General features: G+C 46.4%; 1 protein-coding gene across 5 annotated transcripts in view; it reads right to left on the bottom strand.

Annotated features, from left to right (window-relative positions):
• ULK1 (unc-51 like autophagy activating kinase 1) overlaps positions 1-23801 on the bottom strand; it is a 127503-nt gene that overhangs the window by 52695 nt on the left and 51007 nt on the right. For all 5 annotated transcript variants that reach the window (XM_084820028.1, XM_084820030.1, XM_084820026.1 and 2 more), the window contains 3 exons: positions 22629-22702; positions 14833-14934; positions 3706-3764 (listed from right to left, as the gene is read on the bottom strand). In XM_084820028.1, the coding sequence (XP_084676154.1) occupies positions 3706-3764; positions 14833-14934; positions 22629-22702 (235 nt within the window). The remainder of the gene's footprint in view (positions 1-3705; positions 3765-14832; positions 14935-22628; positions 22703-23801) is intronic.

Raw genomic sequence — 23801 nt, 5'->3', positions numbered from 1 at the left:
CTTGCCTCAGAATGGAATTCACCTGCATCAGCAGACAGTTCTGCAGCAAATCTTCACCCAAAGTGACATGCTAAGAGAGGCAATGATGGAGTTCTCTGCCTTTTCTCTAATGTTTCGGATCACCTGCCCAGTGCGGCAATGTCATATCTTGCGGGTTTCCTGACCAGTGACAGCAAACAACACGAAACTCGCTACACGATGAAGTCATGACAAGGGCTAAGTGACTCCAAGCATTACAGGGGAAGATCACAGCCACAGAGAGATGCCATTTGTCGACAACCATCCCTGCATTGCAGAAAGAAAGTTTCCTTCTGGTGCAGTTAGAATAAAGAACCGAGAGAGGCATCAGATGTGCAATAAAACCCAAAGACAAGTTCAGCGCACCCCATGCAAAGGACACAGACGATCCTAATTTGGTGGTAGAATGGGACAGGGATTTTCAAATTTCACACGCTTGGGCAACCCTTCATATATTGGGTCACCCAACACAGAACCCCTGTACATTGCGGAGGATTCTGGGTACCGTCCCAGAATGAACCCCTGCTTCATACACAGCAATAGCTACATATTTCTTTATTTACAATATTTATATACCGCTCCACATCAAAAGATTTTGGAGCAGCGAACAACAAGATAAAAGAATAAAACACCAGGTTAAAACAGTTAAAACATTTTAAACAAATAAATTCCAATAAGGCCAAGTCCTCTCGAAATAACAATGTCTTCAGGAGGCACCGAAAGAACACAATGTTGGAGCCTGTCTGACCTCCAAAGGCAAGGAATTCCATACAAAGGGGGCCACAATGCTGAAGGCTCTTTTCCTGGTGGACCCAAGTTGGCCATGGGTCCATGTGGAACCACCAGGAACATGCCCTCTAACGACCTCAGTGACTGGTCAGGTAGGTAAGGAAGGAGGCGGTCTCTCAGGTATCCTGGTCCCAAGTTGTTTAGGGCTTTGTACACTAGTACTAATACCTTAAACCTGGTCCGGTAGTTAGGCCCAACAGACTGGCTGTTTGGTTTGACAAGCACACCATCCTGAAAGATGGTGGTGGAGTGAAGTTGGCTCAGCATGACCATTTGTCTGAGTAGGAATCTCTCTGATGTGCATCTGTGGAACCCCAGGATCCACGCACACAGTGTCGAAAACCAATGGGCCAGGTTGCAGCATAGCTGAGAAAGCAGTGCATCCATGCTCACTCGGAGGCACCCTGCAGGTTTGCCTCCGACAACCACCCCCCAATTAAATAAATTCAGTTCCTGACATTATCAAGCCGCATGAAACTAACCAGATGAAATTCAGCACTCAACATCAATCAAACTTTGAACTCATTCATAACAGCTCATTAGGGGAAAAGGGAAGAGGATGCATAGTGCCTTGTCCTGGTACTCTCCAACACACACCGCCGCCGCTCCCCCGCACACACATACACACTCAGTGCAAAACTTCCCAGCACTTCAGCAATAAAACAACACCCTGGGAGCATGAAACCTCCTAAGCATGTACAAGAGAAGCGACCATAGCTCAGTTGTTCATAAGAAAATAAGAAAAGCCCTGCTGGATCAGGTCCAATGCCTATCTAGTCCACCATTCTGTTCCTACAGTGGCCAACCACATGCCACTGGAAATCCCACGAGCAGGACATGAGTGCAACAGCACCCTCCCACTCATGTTCCCCAACAACTGGCATTTATTTATTTATGATATTTGTCTACCGCTCCATATCTAGAACAGATTTCGGAGCGGTGAACACAAGAGATAAAACAGGATAAAATATTGAAACACTAGATTAAAATTATGCTATTTTTAAAAAAACAAAACAAAACAGAATACCAATAAAACCACGACTGGCCTGCCTGACCTCCAGAGGCAGGGAATTCCAAAGAAAGGGGGTTGCCGCACGGAGGCGCTTCTCCTGGTAGACTCCAGTCGGGCCATGTGGAACCACCAGGAGCATGCCCTCCAATGACGTCAGTGACCGGGCATTGAGAGACTGCCTCTGCTATTGGAGACGATATATAGCCATCACGACTAGTAGCCATCGATAGCCTTCCCCGCCATTCATTTCGCCTAATCCCCCTTTAAAGCCATCACCATCTTGTGGTAGCAAATTCTTCAGTTTAACTATGTGCTGTGTGAAATGTCATTCCTTTTATCTCTCCTGAATCTTCCAACACTCAGCTTCATGGGATGACCCCCAGGTTCTAGTATAATGAAATGTCTTCCTATCCACTTCTTCACACCATACATAGTTTTGTACACTCCTATCGTGTCCCCATTACTCGCCTTTTTCCGGTAACTAAAAAGCTCCAAATGCTGTAACCTTTCCACCTGGGAGAGGAAAGCATTCAAGCCTAAAGGTTGAAAAATTCAATCCTGGAATTCCCAGTGAAAAGCTGGCCTTAGGCAAAGCACCAGCTCTCAGCCACATCTCACTGCCTGCAGTGTAGGGGTAATAATACTGGCTTACCACCACACAAGGTAGATAAGACAATGGTAATAAAATGCTATACAAATTAGAGCTGTACACAAATGGCCTCTTGAAATTCTCCACCATACTGGTGGGCAGAGAAATTCAGGAGTCAATTTCACCGACTTTCTCCAGGGGGAAGGAGAAATTCACAGCAGGTTCTCCCACCTCAGCCTCCCCATTGGCAGGGCTTGGGGCACAGCTGCTTTCTTTCTTGGTAAGGGCTTTGGGGGGTTTTCATGCTGCAACAGTATAAACTGTCTTGGCAGGCTGGGCCCCACTTTGCATCCACCGCAGTGCAGGTGGGGGCAGCGTTGTGTCCAGCTCCAGGGATGAGGTGGAGTTCATGCTCTGCCAAAATCTGTCCTCTGAATTCCTGAATTTTTCTCCCCCCATGAAAGAGGCTTCCATGGTTCTGCCTCATTCAGGATGTTTTATAATGTATTTTTGTGGTGTTTTTGAGCTTACCTAACCACAGCGAGCCTCCCAGGCTGCCTGCATGTCCTGATCTGAAAAGGCCCTGTGGAAGGAATTACCTCATGGTGCCTCAAACTGGGCTCTAACTGAAGTGTAGGAAGCTGAGGAGGCTACGGGCTGCCGGAGAGATGACTGTACAATGAAAAATAGGACACTTGGGCTCACTCCTCGGCCACCTCCTGCGTAAGGTAAGCCCAAGAAACCTAAACCCAACCTATGAGCATTTCTCTGAAATTTCTTCACCACTGAATTATCTTTTCGGAAGCCATTTCTCTTTTATCAAATTGAGTGAGGATGGTCGAAAAGAATGTGGGAGAAATTTTCGGCACAACGCTAAAACAAATAACACTGTATGATACTTGTATTTGTTTTTATCAGCGGGGACGGGGGGGAATAAGAACCAAGGAGCAACACTGAAACGAAAGCATTCTGCTAAGCTCAGCCAGCGATGCTCTGCCAATCATGGGCGTCTCACACTCCTCTTCTCCCTCCCATTCCTTTCTTGTTTTTAAAAAAAGAAACAGCTTGGACTGTTTTTATGCTCCTGGACAGGGTCAACCAGGGTAACCGAGTTTCAGCTTGCCAGCCTCGGGGCTCTATCATTCCCGGCTAAGGAATGGAGGCAGGTTGCCAAGTAATTTCTAAACATGCCAAGCTGAAAGCAGGAGGGGACAGGTGTAAAGGCGAACACGGCAAGCAACTGGTGACAGAATGGGAGCTAGGGGGAGAGAAACAGAAGCTCTGGAAGAATGCTTACTTGGGCATTAGCATCTTGTTTTTCTCATAGAAGAGACGAAGGTCTTGTGGACTGCTTGCCTGTGAAGGGAGAAAAGGGAGATGATCAACAAGTACATGCAAGCATCTGGAATCCTCTGTTTATTAATAGCCAACTCATTCTCCACGTGTGGATCCCTATGTAGCCAAAATGAAACCACCCCACACATGAGAGGGAGGTCCCAGCAGGCTTGGGGGAACCCCAAGGGTTGTAGAAGCACAACCTCCACCCCCAAGGTTTGTAGAAGCACCCACCAAAAATAAAGGGGGGAAATGTCACTGCGGAGGGAGGAACTAAACCAGCCGAATGAGGAGTGAGCTCACTTAGTTGGTCATAGAATACTCTTGTCAGTTGTAGGCCCTCAGCAGGTGCCCAACCATGCCTACCCTTGACACCAGCCCTGATTATGCCTATTGTATTTGTTTGTTTTGCAAACCACTTTGAGCACAATGCATTGTGGAAAAGCCCTTATGCTTCATTCCAAAAATCAAACTAGAAGACCGCTAGCTACATCCTAACAAACACACGACTAATAACAGAAAAGAGGACTATACCATGTATTGATCCTAGAAGGCAGAGGGTTAACCAACCAAGAATCATATGCAAAGAAGCGGATAAGTACCCAAGGTTAAAAAATATAGTTCTCCAGGAAACAAGCTGCCACCTCCTGAAAGCTTCTAATGTTGTGTAGATCATATTAATGTATACAGCGCAAAACCCACGTGGTCCCACAAATTGCCTCCAGCCAATTCTCTCTTCGTCTACCACTTTTTCTGCCCTTAAAAATGTAACCCCATCACTGTCTATCCAGAAAAGAGACCTTGCCTGGCTGGGAAGCCACAGAAAAGAGACCTTGCCTGGCTGGGAAGCCACAGAAAAGATGTAGGAGGAGCAAAATGAGAGGAACTGGATGCGGGGTGGGTGGGGTGGGGGGGATAGCATGGTGTTGAACAACAGGATGGGATGGTCTGAGGTAGAACAGGAGGAGTGGAATATAAAGAAATAAACAAAAACATAAGAAATAAAATAAAACAGTGAACCACGGAAAAGCTAACTTCACCAGGTACTGGAGGGTCATATTTTGGTCAACGCTCAAGCGGGTCAGTTCCCACATACCACTAAACCATACTTTGGCCATCAGGAACAAGCTATGAACATAGGAAGCTGCCCTATGATGGTCAGACCCGTGATCCATCTAGCCCAGTGTTGTCAACACTGACTGGCAGTGGCTCTCCACGGTTTCAGGAAGGAGTCTTTCCTAGCCCTGGAGATGTTGGGGATTGGACCTGGGACTTTCTCTGCATGCTCTGCCACTGAGCCATCCACGGTTCTGCACCCCCTCTTCCCTGAGGCGTGAGACACTTCCTTAGTTACTTCCTGGCTCGCAGAAAACCATGGTTGCCCAGCAACCTCCCGCTTCAGTGCAATACTCAAGGAGGGGATACGACGGGGCTCATCATAATCCTCAGGGCCCAAGATTATAGTCAGTGCATCCTCCGCTGTTGCCATTGCTAGCCCGAAGCACAGCCTCGAGCTGGATACACCGGTCCTCTGCCTTCCACTCCTAAAACAAGACGCCTGACACGGCTGCTAAAAGGCTAACAAAACAAACAGGGATAAGCCTGTCCAAAACAGATGGAGCCGGTTGCCGCTGCAGCCAAGCCAGAGATGGGTTGAGCAGCCCCATAATAATAGCGACCGTTTGTCTCAAAGTGTTTTGCCAACACCACCATTTCAAAACACCACCTTTGCTGGACGAGACAAAAGCTCAATTAGAGGAAAAGGCTGAAGGCTGTAGCAGCCCGCGGTTCAATTAAGGGGAAGAAGCCACAGGCTCACGCTCTTCCTCAACCTCTTGTGCATGGATTTCTCACACATACACACACACACACACACACACACACACACCAACCAGCCACCAGACTCCGCCATGATGTCCAAATTGGGCAATCCATGCTTAGCACTAGCCTCCGAACCATGGTTAGTACTAACCCGAATCTGCCCAATTTGGATGCTGCTGCAAGCTATGCGGATTCCAGGGGCTGAGTTCCATTTCAGAGAAGCTCCCGGGGGGGGGGGCACATTCTGGTGGTGGGAGGGGCCAAAGGCAAAGGGGTGGGGCCAAAAAAGCCAGCACATTTTCGCTTCAAGCTCTTACGGCCTTAGGAGAGGCATTTCAAGGTTTCAGAATGGGGGAAAGACTGCGCGAAAGCTGAGAAACCAGTAAAAAACTGGGGGTCAGCAGAAAGGGGGAGTGGCTGTCTGATGAATTGCGGAAGGCTGGATTTGACCCCCGGGTCTGTGGTTCTGCACCCTACTCCAAAATAATAGTTTGGGGGATTGTCCGAACCGATCCTGTGTCGTGCACTGAACTTTGTTGGAGGAGACCTGGCGTTTAACTCCCTGATCAGCCACGAAACTCAACAAACCTCCTTGGGTGAATCCACAGGTCTTACCCTTGTTGTTGTTATTGTTATTTTTGTTATTCTTATCATTATTCTTTATTACATTTCTATACCGCCCCATAGCCAAAGCTCTCTGGGCAGTTTACAAAGATTAAAAACATTAAAAAATCCAGTATACAGAGATTAAAAGCCATTTATACAAAAAACATACAGACAATATACACAGAGGAACATATATCTAAAACAACTTCACACAAGCAATCTCAAGCAAACAACCATAACCATAAGACAATCCAGGATTTATTAAAACTTATCATATGCTGCCAAATGCCTGAGAGAAGAGAAAGGTCTGAATTTGGCATCGAAAAGGTAGCTATGAGCTATGTTGGCCTCATCGGGGAGATCATTATAATTGGGGGGGCCACCACCGAGAAGGCTCTCTCCCTTACTGCTGTCCTCCGAGCTCCCTCGGAGTAGGCAGCCAGAGGAGGACCTTAGATGTTGAGCGTAGCGTACAGGGAGGTTTGTGTTGGGAGAGGGGTGCCATCAGGTATTGTGGTCCCAAGCCATGTAAGGCTTTATTGGTTAACACCAGCACCTTGAATCAGACTCAGAAACATACAGGAAACATGTAGTTCAGCCTTCCCCAACTTAGCATCCTCCAGCTGTGTTGAACTGCAACACATCTGTTATAGTCATAGAATCATAGAATAGTCCATAATTCCCAGTCAGCATGGCCCTGTGTTGCGAGGGTAAAATGGGAGAACTCCATGTATGTTTCCCTGTTATCCTTGGAGGAAGGGAGGGACATAAATGTAAGAAACTTCAAAATGAAATGCTAATTTTAGGGGTCACAGAAGAGATTACCTCCACCCTCCGCTCTCTGTATGTATATCCTCCAGTACTTCCAATCCTTCCCCACTCCCAGCCTGTTCCAGTATCTGCTAGTGTTGGCCAAGAACAAATGCTAAATCAATAGCAACAAGGAGTATGTCTGTGTAAGACAGAGAAATACATGGTTTGCAATTATATTGATTTACACATATATTAGAATGGGAGGGATGATTACAGCTCTTCATCATTATTAAAAGCTATGTCATTGTGGGGGGTGGGAGGATCAAATTAACAATTCAAGAACCATCATTCAATCTCTTTAGAGGGATTGTGGATCTCATTAATCTCATAACTCTTTTATCTTCCATTGTTTTAATTTAGAGACCCGGCTAGCACAAAAAGCTCCTTAAAATGAATGGCCAAATGTTGACATCTGGTGATTGGAGAAGGGCGGAGATGAAACCTTGTCTTTTGGCGTTACAACTGCGAGCATGAAAGTATGTTCTTTTAAAAGGGAGAAACGGGACCAAAGTACATTTTATAGCAGTGTAGACATGGGCTGGTTCCTGGATTGAGCAGAGGGTTGGCCTAGATGACCTCCATGACCCCTTTAATCTAATACATTTCAAAACGAAAGGCCAGGATAGGGGGTCACATAACCCCCCATTCCCAGCTCTCTGTAAGTAGCGAGGCACTTTATCCAGCTGTTGCAAATAAAATAGCAAGGTACTTTATTCAGCTGTAAGCAATGAAGGACTTTATTCAACTGTCAGTTACAGTCTTCCTGTACTTAGCATCACAGTTGATTAATCCTTGCTTGGGGGAGTGGAGGGGGTGGGGAAGAAGAGAGAAGCTGGTGCACATTTACTCCTGTTAATTTAAAATTGGGGCTTCCTGGTATGGTTATAAAAGAGACAAACCAGCAGCTCTTATCCCTTTAGATGGAAAAATACTCTGGCAGGTTTTAATATATGTCAAAGAAAGAGGACAGCTGCAACCTACTCCTCAGGCTTTCAAAAAACTGAGCACACCCTTGCAATATTTTTGCAAAGGCCATGCCGCCTCCACTACCCTTGATAACTGGATCCCTGTATACACACATACAGACACGCATGCACACACACACACACACACACACACACTGCAGCTGCCAGACACCACCACAAGGCTAATGGGAAACCTTGAGATCAAATACAAGGAGAACCATTTGTGAGCAAGTTCCATTACAGGGAGTGACAGAGGCATGGGGGTTACGGAAGAAGCAGCCAAATAATTTTCCAGATTGTTCATTAAAAAGGTTGGGGAAAAAAGGTTTGGAACACAGCTTTTCCAGAACCTCTCATTAGACATTAAGAATTTGAGAAAACCCATCTCTGCACTCTTAAAATGGTCCAGCTAGTAAAGCATCCCATTTCAAGGAAATAGTGCCCAAGCAGATGCTTCCAAGATAACCTGGGTGGGCAAAATGTGGCCTTGGGCCACATGCAAGCTAATTTCAAAAGCCCCCAGCCTATTTTCAAAAGCCCTCTGCATGCGATCAGTTCAGACCTCTGGCAAGAGTGATCTGTCACTTCCTTGGCAACCCATTGCATGGGAAGGAAGATGGAGCAAGAGACAAAGAGGGTAGCAGAGAGATAAAAGAAAATGGGGAAAGGGAAAAGGGAAAAGGGGTGACCCACCCACTTTTGGCTCTGGGCCTGCTCACCACTGATTTGAACCCCACACACTGCCCACCTGTAGCCCTCACAGATTACCCATGAGGAAATGCAGCCCTCAACAGAAAAAAGGTTGCCCACCTCTGGCACAGAGGCAATAACCTCTCCCCACCACTGTTTGTCCCCCAATAATCAAAAGAATGTCATCTCTGAATCTGGAGGTTGTTTTTTGCTATCATGATCCATTGATCATCTTGCCGACCTGGACAATAATTTTCAGTATACTAATAGATCACTTGTTTCAAAACCTTGTATTATCTGCCTAGATCAGTCTGGCCTAGCACAGGAAAACAACCATTACGGCTACTATCAAGGAGTGGCTAATTAAACTATTAAAGATGGCTAAAATGGACATGTTCCTGAATTAGATCCAACAGAAGGAACTGGCTCTGTTTGCCTAGCATGGCAAAACTGCTGTATTCTATACAAGCTCAGGAAGGGCATACAAAATAACTTTATTACAGAAATGGCCAATGTTTACACTTATCTACTGATCATATTTATACCCCACTTCTCAGCCAAGACTGGCTAATCTGCTTAGGTTATTACAGCTCTCTGATCAGGCTATTCTTTCTGTTCTGGCACCGGCTACTGTATTTGATTTTTCCTATATAGATATAGAGGGATGGTATTTCATGAAGCCTGCATCTTAATCATTTTAAAGGGTTCAATTGGACATCATCCAGAGAACGCAGCTTTTTGGGCAACTCACAACTATCTTTAAAAATTATATATATATATATATATATATATATATACACATAAATAAAAATAAATAAATTTGGGAATTATAAACTTGAAGGTAAGAAATATCAGATCATATGTACCCTCCTTCTCAGCTTAATGTTTCTTGCTTTGGATGGCTGGTGTGTGCTTTGTCCTAATTCAGTGTATGCATGCTTTGCACAGAATTATGTAATAAAATACAACCATGCAAAGCTCTTTACAGCTCGGTTATTCCTCAAACCAAGCAAATTCAGGGACATGACAACCTATGCACATTGCATCTTTTTAATTATCTTTTGTTACTGTATGTCACTGTTTTGGTTAGGGGTTTTTTTTGGGGGGGGTTGCATGGAACTTGGAGCTACCCAAGGACAGCCACTTCGACACCCTGCTCATCTTCCCTACCCCAACCACTTGGTTTTATTTAATCAGCACTCAGCACGCATTTGCACACCTCCAGACAGGGACTGTTTCACACCAATTGATAGACCAGAGCCTCCAGCTATTGATAACACCCTTGGCAAAAAGGTCGACCCGATCAAGGATGGAAAGGGGAAAGGAAGAGGAAAGAAGAACTATAAGTTTAAAAAATAACAAGGATGACCAGTCAGGGATCACCTAACCTAAGGATACATTAAGCATGTGAGAGGTAGAGCTGAAGAATTAATCCTCTGATACAGCAATCCTATGGCCGCTAGTCAGTGGCTAGTTGGCCATAGGATATGTGGTTTTCTGGGAACCGATCTCAAAGCCCACACTCCGAGGTCGGTTCCTGGAGAACCGACCTTCCCCCATTTCCATGCTACCTCGCAGGCAGCATGGAACGGTCAAGTGCTCCCCGCTCAGAAGAGGAGCGTGGAGTGGCCAAAATAGGGCATTCCAGGGCGGGGAGGGAGGAAAAGCCGGTACAACACATCCAACATGTTGTCCGGCAGCCTCCTCACCCGCTCCGCCTTCCAGCAGCTAGATAGCTGAAATCGGCTGTCTAGCTGAAAATGTAGGGCAGGAGAAGCACAGAGGGAACGATCCCCTCCATGCTTCTCCTGCCCTGCATCGGATAGGCGGTTGCCTCCGAGTTCGGAGGCGGCTGCCTATCCCCATAGGATTGTGCCCTAAGAATAGTAGAGGTTTTCTAAGTGTTCAAAAGATTGCACATACAGAGCTTGACATACTTGCACAGGCTGAGGGCCAAAAGAGGCATTATTTTAAATCTGTACCTAGCAGCTACGTATTTTTTTATTTTTTATTTTACTCTGGAGTAGGCATAGGAGGCCTGATCAGGACAGTAGCGGGGGGGTAGGGTGGCTTCTAACCTTTCTTCCCATCCCACCCCACCTGGCTCTGGGACCAATTTACATCAGGGGCCCTGTGCCTACGCTAGAGTAAAAATGAAAACAAAACAAAAAATATAGCAACTAGATACAGATTTAAAGTAAGGGCTGTTTTGGCTCTAGAAGCACGATCATCTGAACTCAGCCACTAAGAGTGGGCCCACTGAAAATAGCGGGGTTTAAACTGGTTATGAGTTTATCTTAAGCCCCTTCGATTTCAATGGGAGGTCTGATCAACCTAGTTGTTTGCTGACATCTGGTCACTTCAATGAAATGGGCTGAAAAACCCCAATGGGATCTAGACCTTTCTGGCTGAGGATCAGGGTAGCCTAGCCACTAACACATAACCCAAAACAGGGGACAAAAGAGGGCATTGATTTGCATACATTTTGCATATGCTAATCTATCTGTGTGCAAATGGCCTCTTGAAATTCTCCAGCTTACTGGTAGGCAGAGAAATTTGGGAGACAATTTCACCAAATTTCTCCAGGGGGAAGGAGAAATTCTCAGCAGGTTCTCCCAGCTCGGGCTCCCCATTGGCAGGGTTTGGGGCACAGCTGCTTTCTTTCTTGGTAAGGGCTTTGGGGGGTTTTCATGCTGCAACAGTATCAACTGTCTTGGCAGGCTGGGCCCCACTTTTCATCCACCACAATGCAGGTGGGGGCAGTGTTGTGTCCAGCTCCAGGGATGAAGTGGATTTAGTGGTCTGCCAAAATCTGACCTCCAATTTCCTAAAAGTTTTCTCCCCCTCCCGCCCCCCGTGAAAGAGGCTTCCATTGTTCTGCCTCAGTCAGGGTGTTTTATAATTCATTTTTGTGGTGTTTTTGAGCTTACCTCATTGCAGCGAGCCTCCCAGGCTGCCTGCACGTCCTGCTCTGAAAAAGCCCTATGGCAGGAATTACCTCATGGTGCCTTCCACTGGGCTGTAACTGAAGTGTAGGAAGCTGAGGAGGCTACGGGCTGCCAGACTGCTGATTGTACAATGAAAAACAGGACACTTGGGCTCACTCCTCGGCCACCTGCTAAGCAAGGTCAGCCCAAGAAACCCAAACCCAACCCATGAGAACTTCTCCTAAATGTCTTCACCGCTGAATTTCTTTTCGGAAGCCATTTCTCTTCTATCACACTGAATGAGAACAGCCGAAAAAAAATGTGGAAGAAATTTTCGGCACGGCGCTAATATGTATAGATGCAAACTTAAGAGATTGTTACTATAGTTTAAAGATAAATACAATACATCATAGCGGGGAAGAAGACTGGGACTAGGTGACCTGTGTGCCTGCCGAGTCTTGTCACCCAGGTGTTCCCAACCGTTGATGGGGAACACCAAGACACCTGCCCTACTTTCTTAGGGTTCACTAGACCATGCTGACTATTTAGGACTTTATGGGGACAGGCAGACCCTGCCCAATACAAGCTGAGGGGAGTGAGGCAGGCAAGGTGGTGTGTTAAGACCTGGAAGCCTTCGAAACAAGGAGGCCGATCCACAATTAACGTAGTTCTCCTAGGTTATTGGACTTGAGGGTTCCAGGCACCCCAATTATTTGTAGTAAAATTGCAACCATAATTGAAAATGCAATTCCACTATTGGTTTTTCCAAGGCTGGAAGAGAGAGTCAACATGCCTTCAGTATTTGCATAAAACTCACGGGGCTAGTTCTTTTACAAATATTTGTTTAGGAAGACCTTTAAAGAACTTTTGTTATCTGCAAGGAATGCTCTAGGCCCTGTGCCTCATTTTACTATTTAATTAACAAAAACATTTGCAAAACCACCTGCAAACAATTATTTTTCTTTCCCACCCCCCAACAAACTCCTGATGACCTCTCTCACGATCAAAATAAATAAAGAGCAATCCACAAAGAGAGAGAGACAGAAAGAGAAAGAAAAAGAGAGAGAGGGAAAGAGAAAGAGAAAGAAAGAGAGAGAGAGAGGGAGAGGGAAAGAGAGGGAAAGAGAGAGAGAGAGAAAGAGAGAGAGAGAGAGAGAGAGAGGGAAGGAAGGAAGGAAGGAAGGAAGGAAGGAAGGAAGGAAGGAAGGAAAAAGAGAGAGAGAGAGCAAGCAAGCAAGCAAGATTCTACATTTTAAATAGTATGTCCCAGGTGGCTCTTGTAAAACCTGGCATTAACACACAGAGAGACAGGGAAACTTGAGTCTCGTTCACAACTATTAATCATGTTTAGCCCACAACAAAAAGGAGCATCTGAGGAAATCCTTTCATGTTAGTGAGGTCCTTTTAAAACCATGCTTTTATGCTTATGTTTTACTGTTTGTTAAAATATAACCACTCTCTTGGTGAGCTTTCTAACAAGCTTGCAAATCACGTTTATCCTTCCTAGTGAAGTTTTTCTTTTTCTTTTTGGGGGGTTGGGGGGGTTGCATTTTCACTGGCAGTTGGTACCGCTGGTTTGCTGCTAAATGTGCTAACTCTAGGGGACCACCAATTTTAGCTGGCCTTGGTATGCAGGCAAAATTTCTTGCGTGCACTCTCTCTCTCTCTCTCTCTCTCTCTCTCTCTCACACACACACACACACACACACACACACACACACGAGGAAAGAGCAAATACTTATTTGATCTTACACTGCACTCAAGGCCCAGGATGACTGAGGGGAGAAGAGAAGACCCCACCCTCCTGTCCAGCTCTGAGCTGGGAAATGGTGGAGGGTGGAAAAACGCTCTTCCTTGTTTTGGCACGTCTCGGAAACACTCAGAAAAAAGACCAAGAAGACTCACTGCTCTCCAAGTATCTCCAAGGCTCATCACACCATAAGGGAGAGTCCCTGCTCTTCTCCAAGGCTCAGGAGAGGTGCAGCAATTCTCCCCAACAATGAACTCGCCAATCCAAAAAAGTGTGCTCTTAGAGCATTTACGGATCCTTGGTTACTTTAAAGGGTGATGTTTGAGTTCCCAGTCCCCACAACTCCATCCCATGCCCAGTGGGGAAAGTTAGCTGGTAATCTGTCAGCTACAGACTGTCAGCATAAAGCTGGGCAGTTGGGTTATGGCAGTGAGCTCTGCTTTCAAAAACCATCCATATACTTCAGCTGGTTCAGAATACAGTGACGAGATTGTAACCCAGACCTCACTGTAGTGAACATATTACACAACTGCTTAAAGAGAGAGATTTACTGCTTGCGGTTAGTTTCCAAGCACTGTTCAAAGTGCTGGTGTTGACTTATAAAGCCTACAAAGGCCCGGGGCGAGGTTATCCAAAGGGTTGCCTTCTCCTGCATGAACCTGCCTATTTGCTGAGATCATAAATAAAGGCCCTGCTTCAGGAATTAGGTGGGCAGCTACCAGAGCAGGGCCATTTCTGTGGTGGTGCCCAGCATGTCTTTTTCTTTGGTACCAAATCTCATTGGCTTTACCAGTTTTTTGGTGGAAGTAGTTTGGAACTGTTTTTCTTGCTCTCTCTACCTCATGGGCCCATTTGCATGTAATGGCGGCAAATCTTGGGTTAATTAATCCAAGATTTGCCGCAGTGCATTAAACAACCCATAGTTAACCTACAATTAGATCTTCGGTTAACTGTGGGTTGTTTAACCCATGTTTCTCAGAATGCTGCCAAGTGAGGGAAGGGCAGTATTTAATTGTTAAAAATCAGGGGTGAAGAACCCAGCCCATGAGCCTAATCAGGCCAGCTGGGGTTCCCAATCCAGCCTGCAGACCCATGGATTCCTCCAAGGGGTAGGGGCAGTGGATCATTGTGGAAATGCCACCTCGACGTAGCACCTGGACCACCATAGAGGACTTAGTCAATGAAGAGAACTGAAGTGTCAGCATACTATATTATATAAGAATGAATAGGGCATTGAAACCAAATCAGAACATCCTATATCGAAGGGAAATTATTTTTCTTTACTTTTTTAAAAGAAAAATTCTTTCAACATTAAGTGCTACATTGGTTCCAAACCCCTTTCTTCCCAGAGGACAGAACTGGACCCTGGGTCTGACAGCCGCCACACATGCATGGCACTCAAAATGAAGTCTGGAGCTCTTTCATTCAGTGAAAGAAATCTCTGAGGAGAGGCAGCTGGACAATTCAGGAGCTGTAAGAGGAACCCAGGGAGTGTTACTAACCACAAAGAAACTCACCTGGAAGGGTGCTTTTCCTGTCAGACACTGGTAAATGATGGTGCCAATACTCCATAGGTCAGCTTTGGCGTCATAGTGCTGGGACATAATAACTTCTGGGGCCTGCAGTGTGGAGGGAGGTGGGAAGAGAACATAGTGTTTAGTTTAAGGCTTCAGCTTCTGATTTGTTTTGTTTCCCTTTCTTCTTCTTCTTGCTCTTCATTAAAAAAAGTAGTACTGGCCAGAATTCCACAAAAGAGATTACAGATTTTGTTCCCAGCTGAAAACCATGTAATACAGGCCTGGAGACGCTTGTTTCATTATGCTGATCTGGTTAATTCAAGCATGATCTTGCTTTAATGAGCTACACACACACACACACACACCCCAACCCGCATCCTATCACTTGATCTGCTAAGAGAAGCAACGTCCTATTCATGTAGCTATACTTTTATGTAAATAATCACCTCTACCGCATTGACAAAAATGAGTCACCGGAATAAATCAAACTTTGGAGAAGAATATAAACACCCCTCTTAAAAACCTAAGACTCATTCACACACAATGAAGGTTTTAAGAGACAGTGTCTACCAACTGCTAGTTAGAAAAACAAAGGGATTGTGTCAGGACAGGTAACACCACGCTCTCCCACAAACTTCTCACAAATCCAGCCTATTAAAACAGAATGCATGGGAGGCTTCGGGGCATGTACCAGAAGGCTCACTACAGCCTGGCGACCATGCCAGGCCTCGGTAATAGAAAACATTGAGAGACAGTGTTGTGTAGTGGTTACAGTGTTAGACTGGGACTCAGGAGACCCAGGTTCTAATCCCCACTCGGCCATGAAGCTCACTGGGTGACTTTGGGCCAGTCACTGACTCAGCCTAACCTACCTCACAGGGTCGTTGCAAGGATAAAATGGAGAGGAGGAACACAATCTAAGCCATTTTGGGAGCCTTGCTAGAGGAAAAAAGGTAGGATATAAATGTAATAAATAAATAAATAAACCAGCCAACCAACCGTCAGCTCCCTTCTAGAGGTAGGTGACAGACCTGCTTGTTTAAACCGGAGACTGTCCTGATCACATATGGAGCGAGGCCCAGTTTTTAGAGCGAATGGGGATGCACAAGTGGGGTGGTGCTGTATCTCCCCCCATAGCTCATCTCCTTGCAGTTTCCCCGGACAATGCTTCCCCCTGCTTAGCGAGCTCAGCTGAGAGAAAACTGGTGGGGATGGGGGGAAGGTACCAGGACAGAAGACGCAGGGAGGAGGAAGATTTTTAATTTTTTCTCATGCTTTTATATTGGACACTTCCTCCGAGGAGCTCAGGGCAGCAGTGCACATAAACTTCCAAGACCACCACCCCATTTTATCCCCACAACAAGCCTGCAAGGAAGGCTAGGCTGAAATTATGATTGGCCAAAGGTCACCCAGTGAGCTTAAAGCCTGAGCAAGATCTGAAAATCCCCAGTCCTAGCCTGACACTCTAAGCACTACCCCACACTGCCTTGCTCAGGGCCCAAACTGGCATGCCTCTTTTGCTTCCGTATGTACATACAACTCACATCCTCCTTTATGCAAGATCAGCACATCCAGTTTGGTCACCAGCAACTGGTTCTCCTTCAGCCTAGTGTCCCTCACAACACCAGTTGATCCTCCCAACCACCCTCTCAAAGTCCTGGGCAGAAGGACAGGGCACAAAGGCAGTGAAGAAAGACACACACGTTTCCCCCACCTGCAATCTGAAGTGACACAGTCACAGCAAAACGCTGTGGTGGGAGGTTAGGTCTCCATTCAGGCCAAGAGCAACAGTCAAGGCTCAACAGGTCCAGCCAATGCTCTCTGTGAACTTCACGTACGCCCTAGAACATATGGCACTCTCCCCTCGGGGGTCCTGTGACAGATGTGCTGGGCCCCCTCGGCAAAACACTTTGGTTAACCCAAAGCTAGAAAGTCTGGGAGGAAAGAAATTGGTCTAGGCCAGCTGAAACAAGGTGTTCTGGTCAGTGTCGCCACTATATATAATGTTAAGCAGCCCTTAGGAACGTCAGAAGCTGCTTTATACTAGGTCAGCCTATTTGGCCATCTAGCCAGGTACTGTCTGCTCTGACTGGCAGCAGCTCTCTACGTTTCCGCAGACAGGGGTCTTACCCATCACCTCCTTTTTTTCTGAATCTTTTTATACTGGAGGTGGCAGGGATTGAACCTGGGACCTCCTGCAGTCAAAATATGGGTTGTTCAGTCAAGCTACAGGTTCCTTACCAGCACAGGTGGGGCAAAGCCTGACTTGGGGATCGGGGGTCAACCTGTTCTGGAAGGGGCCAGGAATGCTCCTTGATCCTACAATGTCCCTGGATCTTCAGGTGATGGCGGTGGTGAGGAGTGCATTTGCACAATTATGCTTGGTGCGCCTGCCGCTACCCTTCCCGAGTCAGTCTGATCTGGCAACAGTGACCCATGCCTTGGTCACATCATGCTTAGACTACTGCAATGCACTCCACATGGGGCCACCCTTGAAGAGTGTCTGGAAGTTTCAGTTGGTGGAAAATACAGCAGCTAGGCTGCTAACTGGTGCATGGGACCACTTTATACTGGTCTTGAAAGACCTGCACTGGCTGCCAATTACTTTCTGGACCCAATTCGAGACCTTCGTTTCAACCTTTAAAGCTCTAAATGGCTTAAGACCAGACTATCTAAGGGACTTTCCATCTCGTTATGAACCTGTCTGGTTATTAAGATCTGCAGAAGAGGTACTCTTGAGGGCATCGTTACCAACAGAGGCCCATCTGTGGGACATGCGTGAAACGGCTTTCGCCTGTGTTGCTTCCAAACTGTGGAATGTGCTACCCGAAGAACTTTCCTGGCTTTTAGAAAGGATGTGAAGTTATAACTTTTTAATCTAGCCTTTTAAATTATGTAGCTTTAATGTATTACTGATTTTAATGTTCTCGTTTTATATTGTGTTACGGCTTTCTTGTTTTAAATTGTTGATGGCTTTTTACCAAATAGGGTGGTATAGAAATGTTAATAAATAAATAACGAGGAAGGGGTCACATGGTGAACCATTTTTGCTTCAAGGACTGCATGAAAAACATACACACACAGCCTTTTGAGAAGTCACCAAGACTGGTTTCTAGAACTGCCTTTGTCATCATTCTTTGTCAGGGTTGCTCTGGACACACACAAAGTTGTTATTCCACATTTTGCTGACTTCACACAAACAAGAAATTGCTACATCTCGGCCTGGTCTTTCCCCTCGACTTCCTCCCCCGGCTAGTTTTTGCAATCTTAGCAAACACAGATGCAAAAGCAACCTGTCTGTGAAGTCATAACAAAAGAGTGAGGTGGAAAAAAAAAAAAAAAAGAGAGAGAGAGAGAGAGAGATGCCATCCAAGGCTAAACTTTAAATGAAGCTTAACAGCAGAAGGCTTAGAAACTCTTCCCCTTTCCAAGGCTGTGCCTACCAGGACAAGAATTCATCTACACACGCACCACTCCCACCCAGGGTTATGGATCAGACCACAAGGTAACATCTAAGTGTGTGTACACCAAGGGGAAAAAATGAAGCTTTTATTCTGTAAACACAGACGGGTCTTTCTAGCTGTTACGTGTGGGGACAAACTTGCTTGGTCTCTCTGCATTGAATTACCCAATAATTCACAGCTCAACGTGTGAACTGAACACAAAACCCACTGGCCAGTCCAGATGTCATGGTTAAACCATAATTTGGGCCATCAAGGCCGTTCCTTGGGCTCACATGCTTCTGTGAAACAGAAAGAGAGCAAGACAGTACACAAAGGAAGGAAGGAGTGTGAGAGTCCAAGACATGGTCCCAACAGCCAAACCATGATTAGGCCATGATGTCTGAACTGGGCAATTGTGTTTTGAGATGCTATCAGATCATATGGTAGCCTTCCCCAACCTGGTTGGACAGCAACTCCTATGGCCACCACGCTGGCAGGGAATTATGGGTGTTGCTGTCTGACACCTCTGGAGGGCACCAGGCTGGGAAAAACTGTCATACGGAGATTCTATCTGCAACGGACCATTCACACCGGCAAGACATCACTTGACATTGCAGTCATCAAGTGACCAACGTGCACGCGTGAACTGGGCCACACTCACTGGGAAGCTGGGATTGACTGTCAAGTGAGTGTACTTTCAGGAGCAAACCCGGGTTTGCCATTCGATAATGTGCGAAAAGGCGCTAAGGCAGGCTCCAGCCTCTCTAAGTGCGAGAGAGCTGCCCATCACATTTGCATGAGCTGTCTTCTCCATCAGTAAATCTGTCAGTGAATCTCTGGGCAATGAGGAAAATGGTTTCATCCTGTTCCTGCTCTCTCTCCATCCATTATAGAGGAAGTACTCTTGTTGTGGAACTGGATTATATATTAATGACGGGAGATAAAACTGAAGGCAGTTTGTCATCTCCCAGATAGCACAGGTACTTCGCTATGGTACCAAAGGGACACTGTATCTTTCTCTCTCTCTCTCTCTCTCTCTCTCTCTCTCCCCCTCTCTCTCGACAGAACTCTGCATGGAAATGGAAAGGAGAGGCAGCAAGAAAGGAGACTTCTACGAATTGCTTTCAAGCCAAAGAAAACACAACCAAAGAGAGTACATTGCACTGGTTACCAGTTGTTTTCTGGGCCAAATTCAAGGTGTTGGTTTTGACCTTTAAAACCCTACATGGTTCCGGCCCAGCCTATCTTAAGGAGCGCCTCCAGCAACACCAGACAGGCTGCTTAACAAGATCAGCCTCGGATGGCCTTCTCTCTGTCCCATCAGCCAGGACAGCTAGGCTGGTGGGGACGAGGGAGAGGGCCTTCTTCGTGGTGGCCCCCACTCTGTGGAACTCCCTCCCTAGGGAACTCCATCATGCCCCCTCTTTAATGAGCTTCCGCCACGCATTAAAAATGTGGTTGTTCAGGCAGGCATTTGGGGTGGGTTAGGGTATTTTAGAAAATGTTTTTATTGTAGAATTTTATTGTTTTAAACTGTTTTATTGTATGCTTCGTACATTGCCCAGAGTGGCTGGGTGACCAGCCAGACGGGCGATTGATTGATTGATTGAATGAATGATTGATTGAATGAATAAATAAATAAATAAATATATTGTTCCTTCACTTCAAGTGCCTTTTTTACAGTCCAGATGAGGGGATGCGAACAATGGGGTTTTGCAGTCTATGGCTCATCCAGAAGGTCTTCTTTATGCACGCACACACCCCATACCTAGGGAAAACATGACTGGAGAAAGCAATCCTATGGGGATAGGCAGTCGCCTCCGAACCCGGAGGCGGCCGCCCATCCAATGCACGGCGGGTGGAGCGCGGAGGGGGTCGTCTACTCCACATCCCAGCCGCCCTGCATTCGCAGCTAGATGGCTGATTTTGGCTGTCCAGCTGCAGGACCTCGGAGCGGGGGCACGGAGATGACACATGGGAAGCATTGCACTGGCACTTCTGTGCTCCCCGCCCCTGGGAATGCCCCCCTTTGCCCTGCTCTGCACTGCTCTTCCGAGCGTAGAGCCCAGGGACATTCCGTGCCACCCACGAGACAGCAGGGGATGGGTGGGGAGGTGGTTCTCTGGGAACTGACCTTGAAGCACGGGCTCCAAGGTCCTTTTCCGGAAACCAACCAAGCCTACGGCCGTCTAGCAGCCATAGGATTGTGCCCTTAGTGAAGAATGGGAAAACCACATCTTCTGTCCAGGAATAAGGGTGATCATTCGACTGGGTAGCCTAAGAGAAGAAAGCTTCAATTCCTACCACTGACTGCTATGATCTGAAATGAAAACCCAGTCATTCTGCACCAGGGGTGGCCTCAAACCAAGCAACCGGCTAAGAAAAGTTATCCAGCCTTGTACCTACTAAATTTGCCCCATTTCATTCTGCTCCCCAAATCTAGGTTTTCAGAAGAGAGTAAGTGGGACTTGCAACAGAATGTTGGAGTATGCAATACCCAAGTTCAGGATTCTAGCCAGCCATGCCCTTTTCCAAGATGCTCCATTACATCCCTCACCCGCTGAAAAGTCAATCAGCATTTTGCGGTCACTGAGCACGCTCAGGACTCATTGGGCTGTTTTGAGGGTTTCCACCACCACCCACCATCAGATTTTTTTGTAAGGTTTTTTTGTGCTTCTGCAAAGCTTGGGATTTCTCCAGCCTGGAATACCTCCCCCTCTTGTGCATGGTGCTGTTTTGACCTCATAAGAATTGGCACTCAGATAACAGAGTTTGCTAGGATCAGAAAATACCTTTGATTTCCTGTTTCCAGCAGCAGCCTGCCACATATTCACAAAACCAGGCAGAAAGATGACTGGCCGTTCCTTGTCCCCAGAGCCTGATACTTTAAAGCACACTACCCCCATATGGAGAGTTTCCATCTAGCTATTGATAAAGATCAGACAGATTCATGGAGGGTCAATCTGTTTGTAAAGCCATCTGAACCCCTGGGACATTGCCTTAATGTCTGCAAAGGTAATCGGGAAGGTGGCAAAATCACTCTTCCTTAGCAACAAGCATCCATACACAAATGCAAAGCCTTGTCTGAAGGCACATGATGCAGCAAAGTTGGTGAAGTGAAGGAGGTCTGGTGCTCGGATGGGAGACTGCCACATTATTTACGAAGAAAATAAATACGACCTTCGCCCAATTCATATTTTCAGAGCTAAGCCTTAAGGCGAAGCTGAGACCTGAATGAGATGACTCCCTAGCTTTTGTGTACATAACAGCGGAAATCACAATGAGCCAAGGCAACGCAGCCAGCCTCCTGTGTACATTACAGCAGTAACAGCAAAGATGGATTTATATTCCATCTTTGTTATACATATATAAGTTAGGGGGAAATGCATCCCTTGCTATTAACACACCCACCCACACTCAACTGGCATAGTCTCATGTTGGACTGAATGTGTACTGTACACAGGAGCAGCGGGGGGCCGGGGGGAGCGCAGGGGAAGATATCGACACCTTTTGTACACAGGTTGTGAGCTACACAGACTAATCGTCTGACTTGGTGTAAGGCAAATTCCTATGTTCTTCCTTTTTTAGCCCTGCCACCCAAAACAGGGATTGTCAGAGCAGAGGAGTTGATATATGTTGCATCCCCTGCCAGTCTTACATGTAATTAGGGATGTCGGAGGAAACCGTCCAGGTAGTGGAGCTCGCCGAGCCTTCATCAGCTCGGCCCCCCAGGCCTCAGCTCACTTTTCCGTGAGCTGGCCTGACTCGATCTACAGCAAGTTGAGCCAGCTCGCGGATTTTCCAGTGCCCCCCACCCCATAAATAGAAAGTTGTGCAAATTGTGGCCGTAATTTGTTTAATTTGCACAAATTGCCGCCACCATTTGTGCACATTCCATCCATTGCTGGCAAAATTGTGGCTGTAACTTGCACAAATTCCAAAAATCGCAGCTACAATTTGCACAACTTCCTACTTACGAGAAGAACCCCAAAGTTTTCAGATTTGGGGAAAAACCCATGGCTCAGCTCGTGAATGCAAACCGAGCCAGGTAGGCAGTGAGAACCCACTGGGTCCAAAAAGGGACAGATTTGTAAACACTGAACATCCCTCCTTGCGATACAGAAATCCACTCTTTGCTTCCCTCATCACCATCATGGATGGCTTGAAAGGAAGTAAAATTTATTCTTCTCATGCACACAAAGCCAGATGGCAGAAAGGATGCAAAGCAGGGCCAATGGCAGAGGGCATCATGCAGTGTGAAAACAGGAGATGCAGCTGGAAGAGAGAGAGGCTAAAGCAGAATAGCCCTATTGGGGAAAAACAATAGAGCGCAACCAACCAGAACATACTTACCATGTACATGGGGGAGCCACAGAGTGTTGCTGCCATCATATTGTTCTGCAGGTATCGTGCAAATCCAAAATCAGCTACACACAGAACCGAAAAACATAAAAAAGAAAGAAAAAGGAAGGGATTAAGATAAAGGAGAGTTCACCAAATTCTCACACTCACGTGAGCAACACTTGACAGCTTGCATGCATCAAAACAGCCCTTGTTGATCAAAGACAAAGGGGTGATTTATGCACACAGCTGCAGGAGTCATTGAGGCTACAATCCTCAATGTAGTTACTAGAGAATAAGCCGCACTGAAGACAGTGGGACTTTCTTCTGAGTAAACATGCAGAGGATTGTACTGTGATGGCCAAGGCATGCTACGTGCCATTGGACTGCATTTCAACACAGGGGCAGGGAAAAACCCAAGGTCCTACAGATGATGAACTACAATTACTGAGGGGAGATAGAATCGCGCTCTTCAAGTACTTCAAAGGTTGTCACAGAGAGGAAGGCCAGGATCTCTTCTCGATCATCCCGGAGTGCAGGACACAGAATCATGGGCTCAGGTGACAGGAAGCCAGATTCTGGCTGAACATCAGGAAAAGCCTCCTGACTGTTACAGAAATATGACAATGGAACCAGTTCCCTAGGGAGGTGGTGGGCTCCCACACTGGAAGCATTCAAGACAAGGCTGGACAGCCACCTGCCAGGGATGCTTTGACTTGGATTCCTGCATTGAGCAGGGGGTTGGACTTGATGGTCTTATAGGCCCCTTCCAACCCTATGATTCTATGATTCCCACCATCCCTGACCTTTCACCATCCTGGCTGGGTCTGATGGGAATTAGAGTCCAACATCTGGAAGATCACAGGTTCCCCATCCTTGTTTTAAAAGAAGCTGCAATAAAACTTCAACCCAAGTGTTTCCAAAGGCTTATATCCCTGTCTACCCCCTTCACTCCTAAAAAGTTCTTCATAATGCAGGAAGACCAACACCTCCACCAGCTATAAAACGGTCATGTAGAGCAAATGGCCTTTCCTGGATAGTTCTAAAAGGAGTATATGACTGGACTAGTTATGATCAATGGTTATTAGTCATGATGGCTATAAATTCCATCCAGTATCAGAAGCTTCTGAATACCAGTTTCTGGGGAAGACGTACCAGAGGGAGCTGTTGTGCTTGTGAGCTGCT

Source organism: Heloderma suspectum, chromosome 13 (genome assembly GCF_057233095.1).
Source record: "Heloderma suspectum isolate Gila_16-S chromosome 13, 16-S_ref, whole genome shotgun sequence".
NCBI classification, from domain to species: domain Eukaryota; kingdom Metazoa; phylum Chordata; class Lepidosauria; order Squamata; family Helodermatidae; genus Heloderma; species Heloderma suspectum.
The sequence above is the reverse complement of the archived record's forward strand: the minus strand, read 5'-3'. Positions and strand labels throughout refer to the sequence as shown.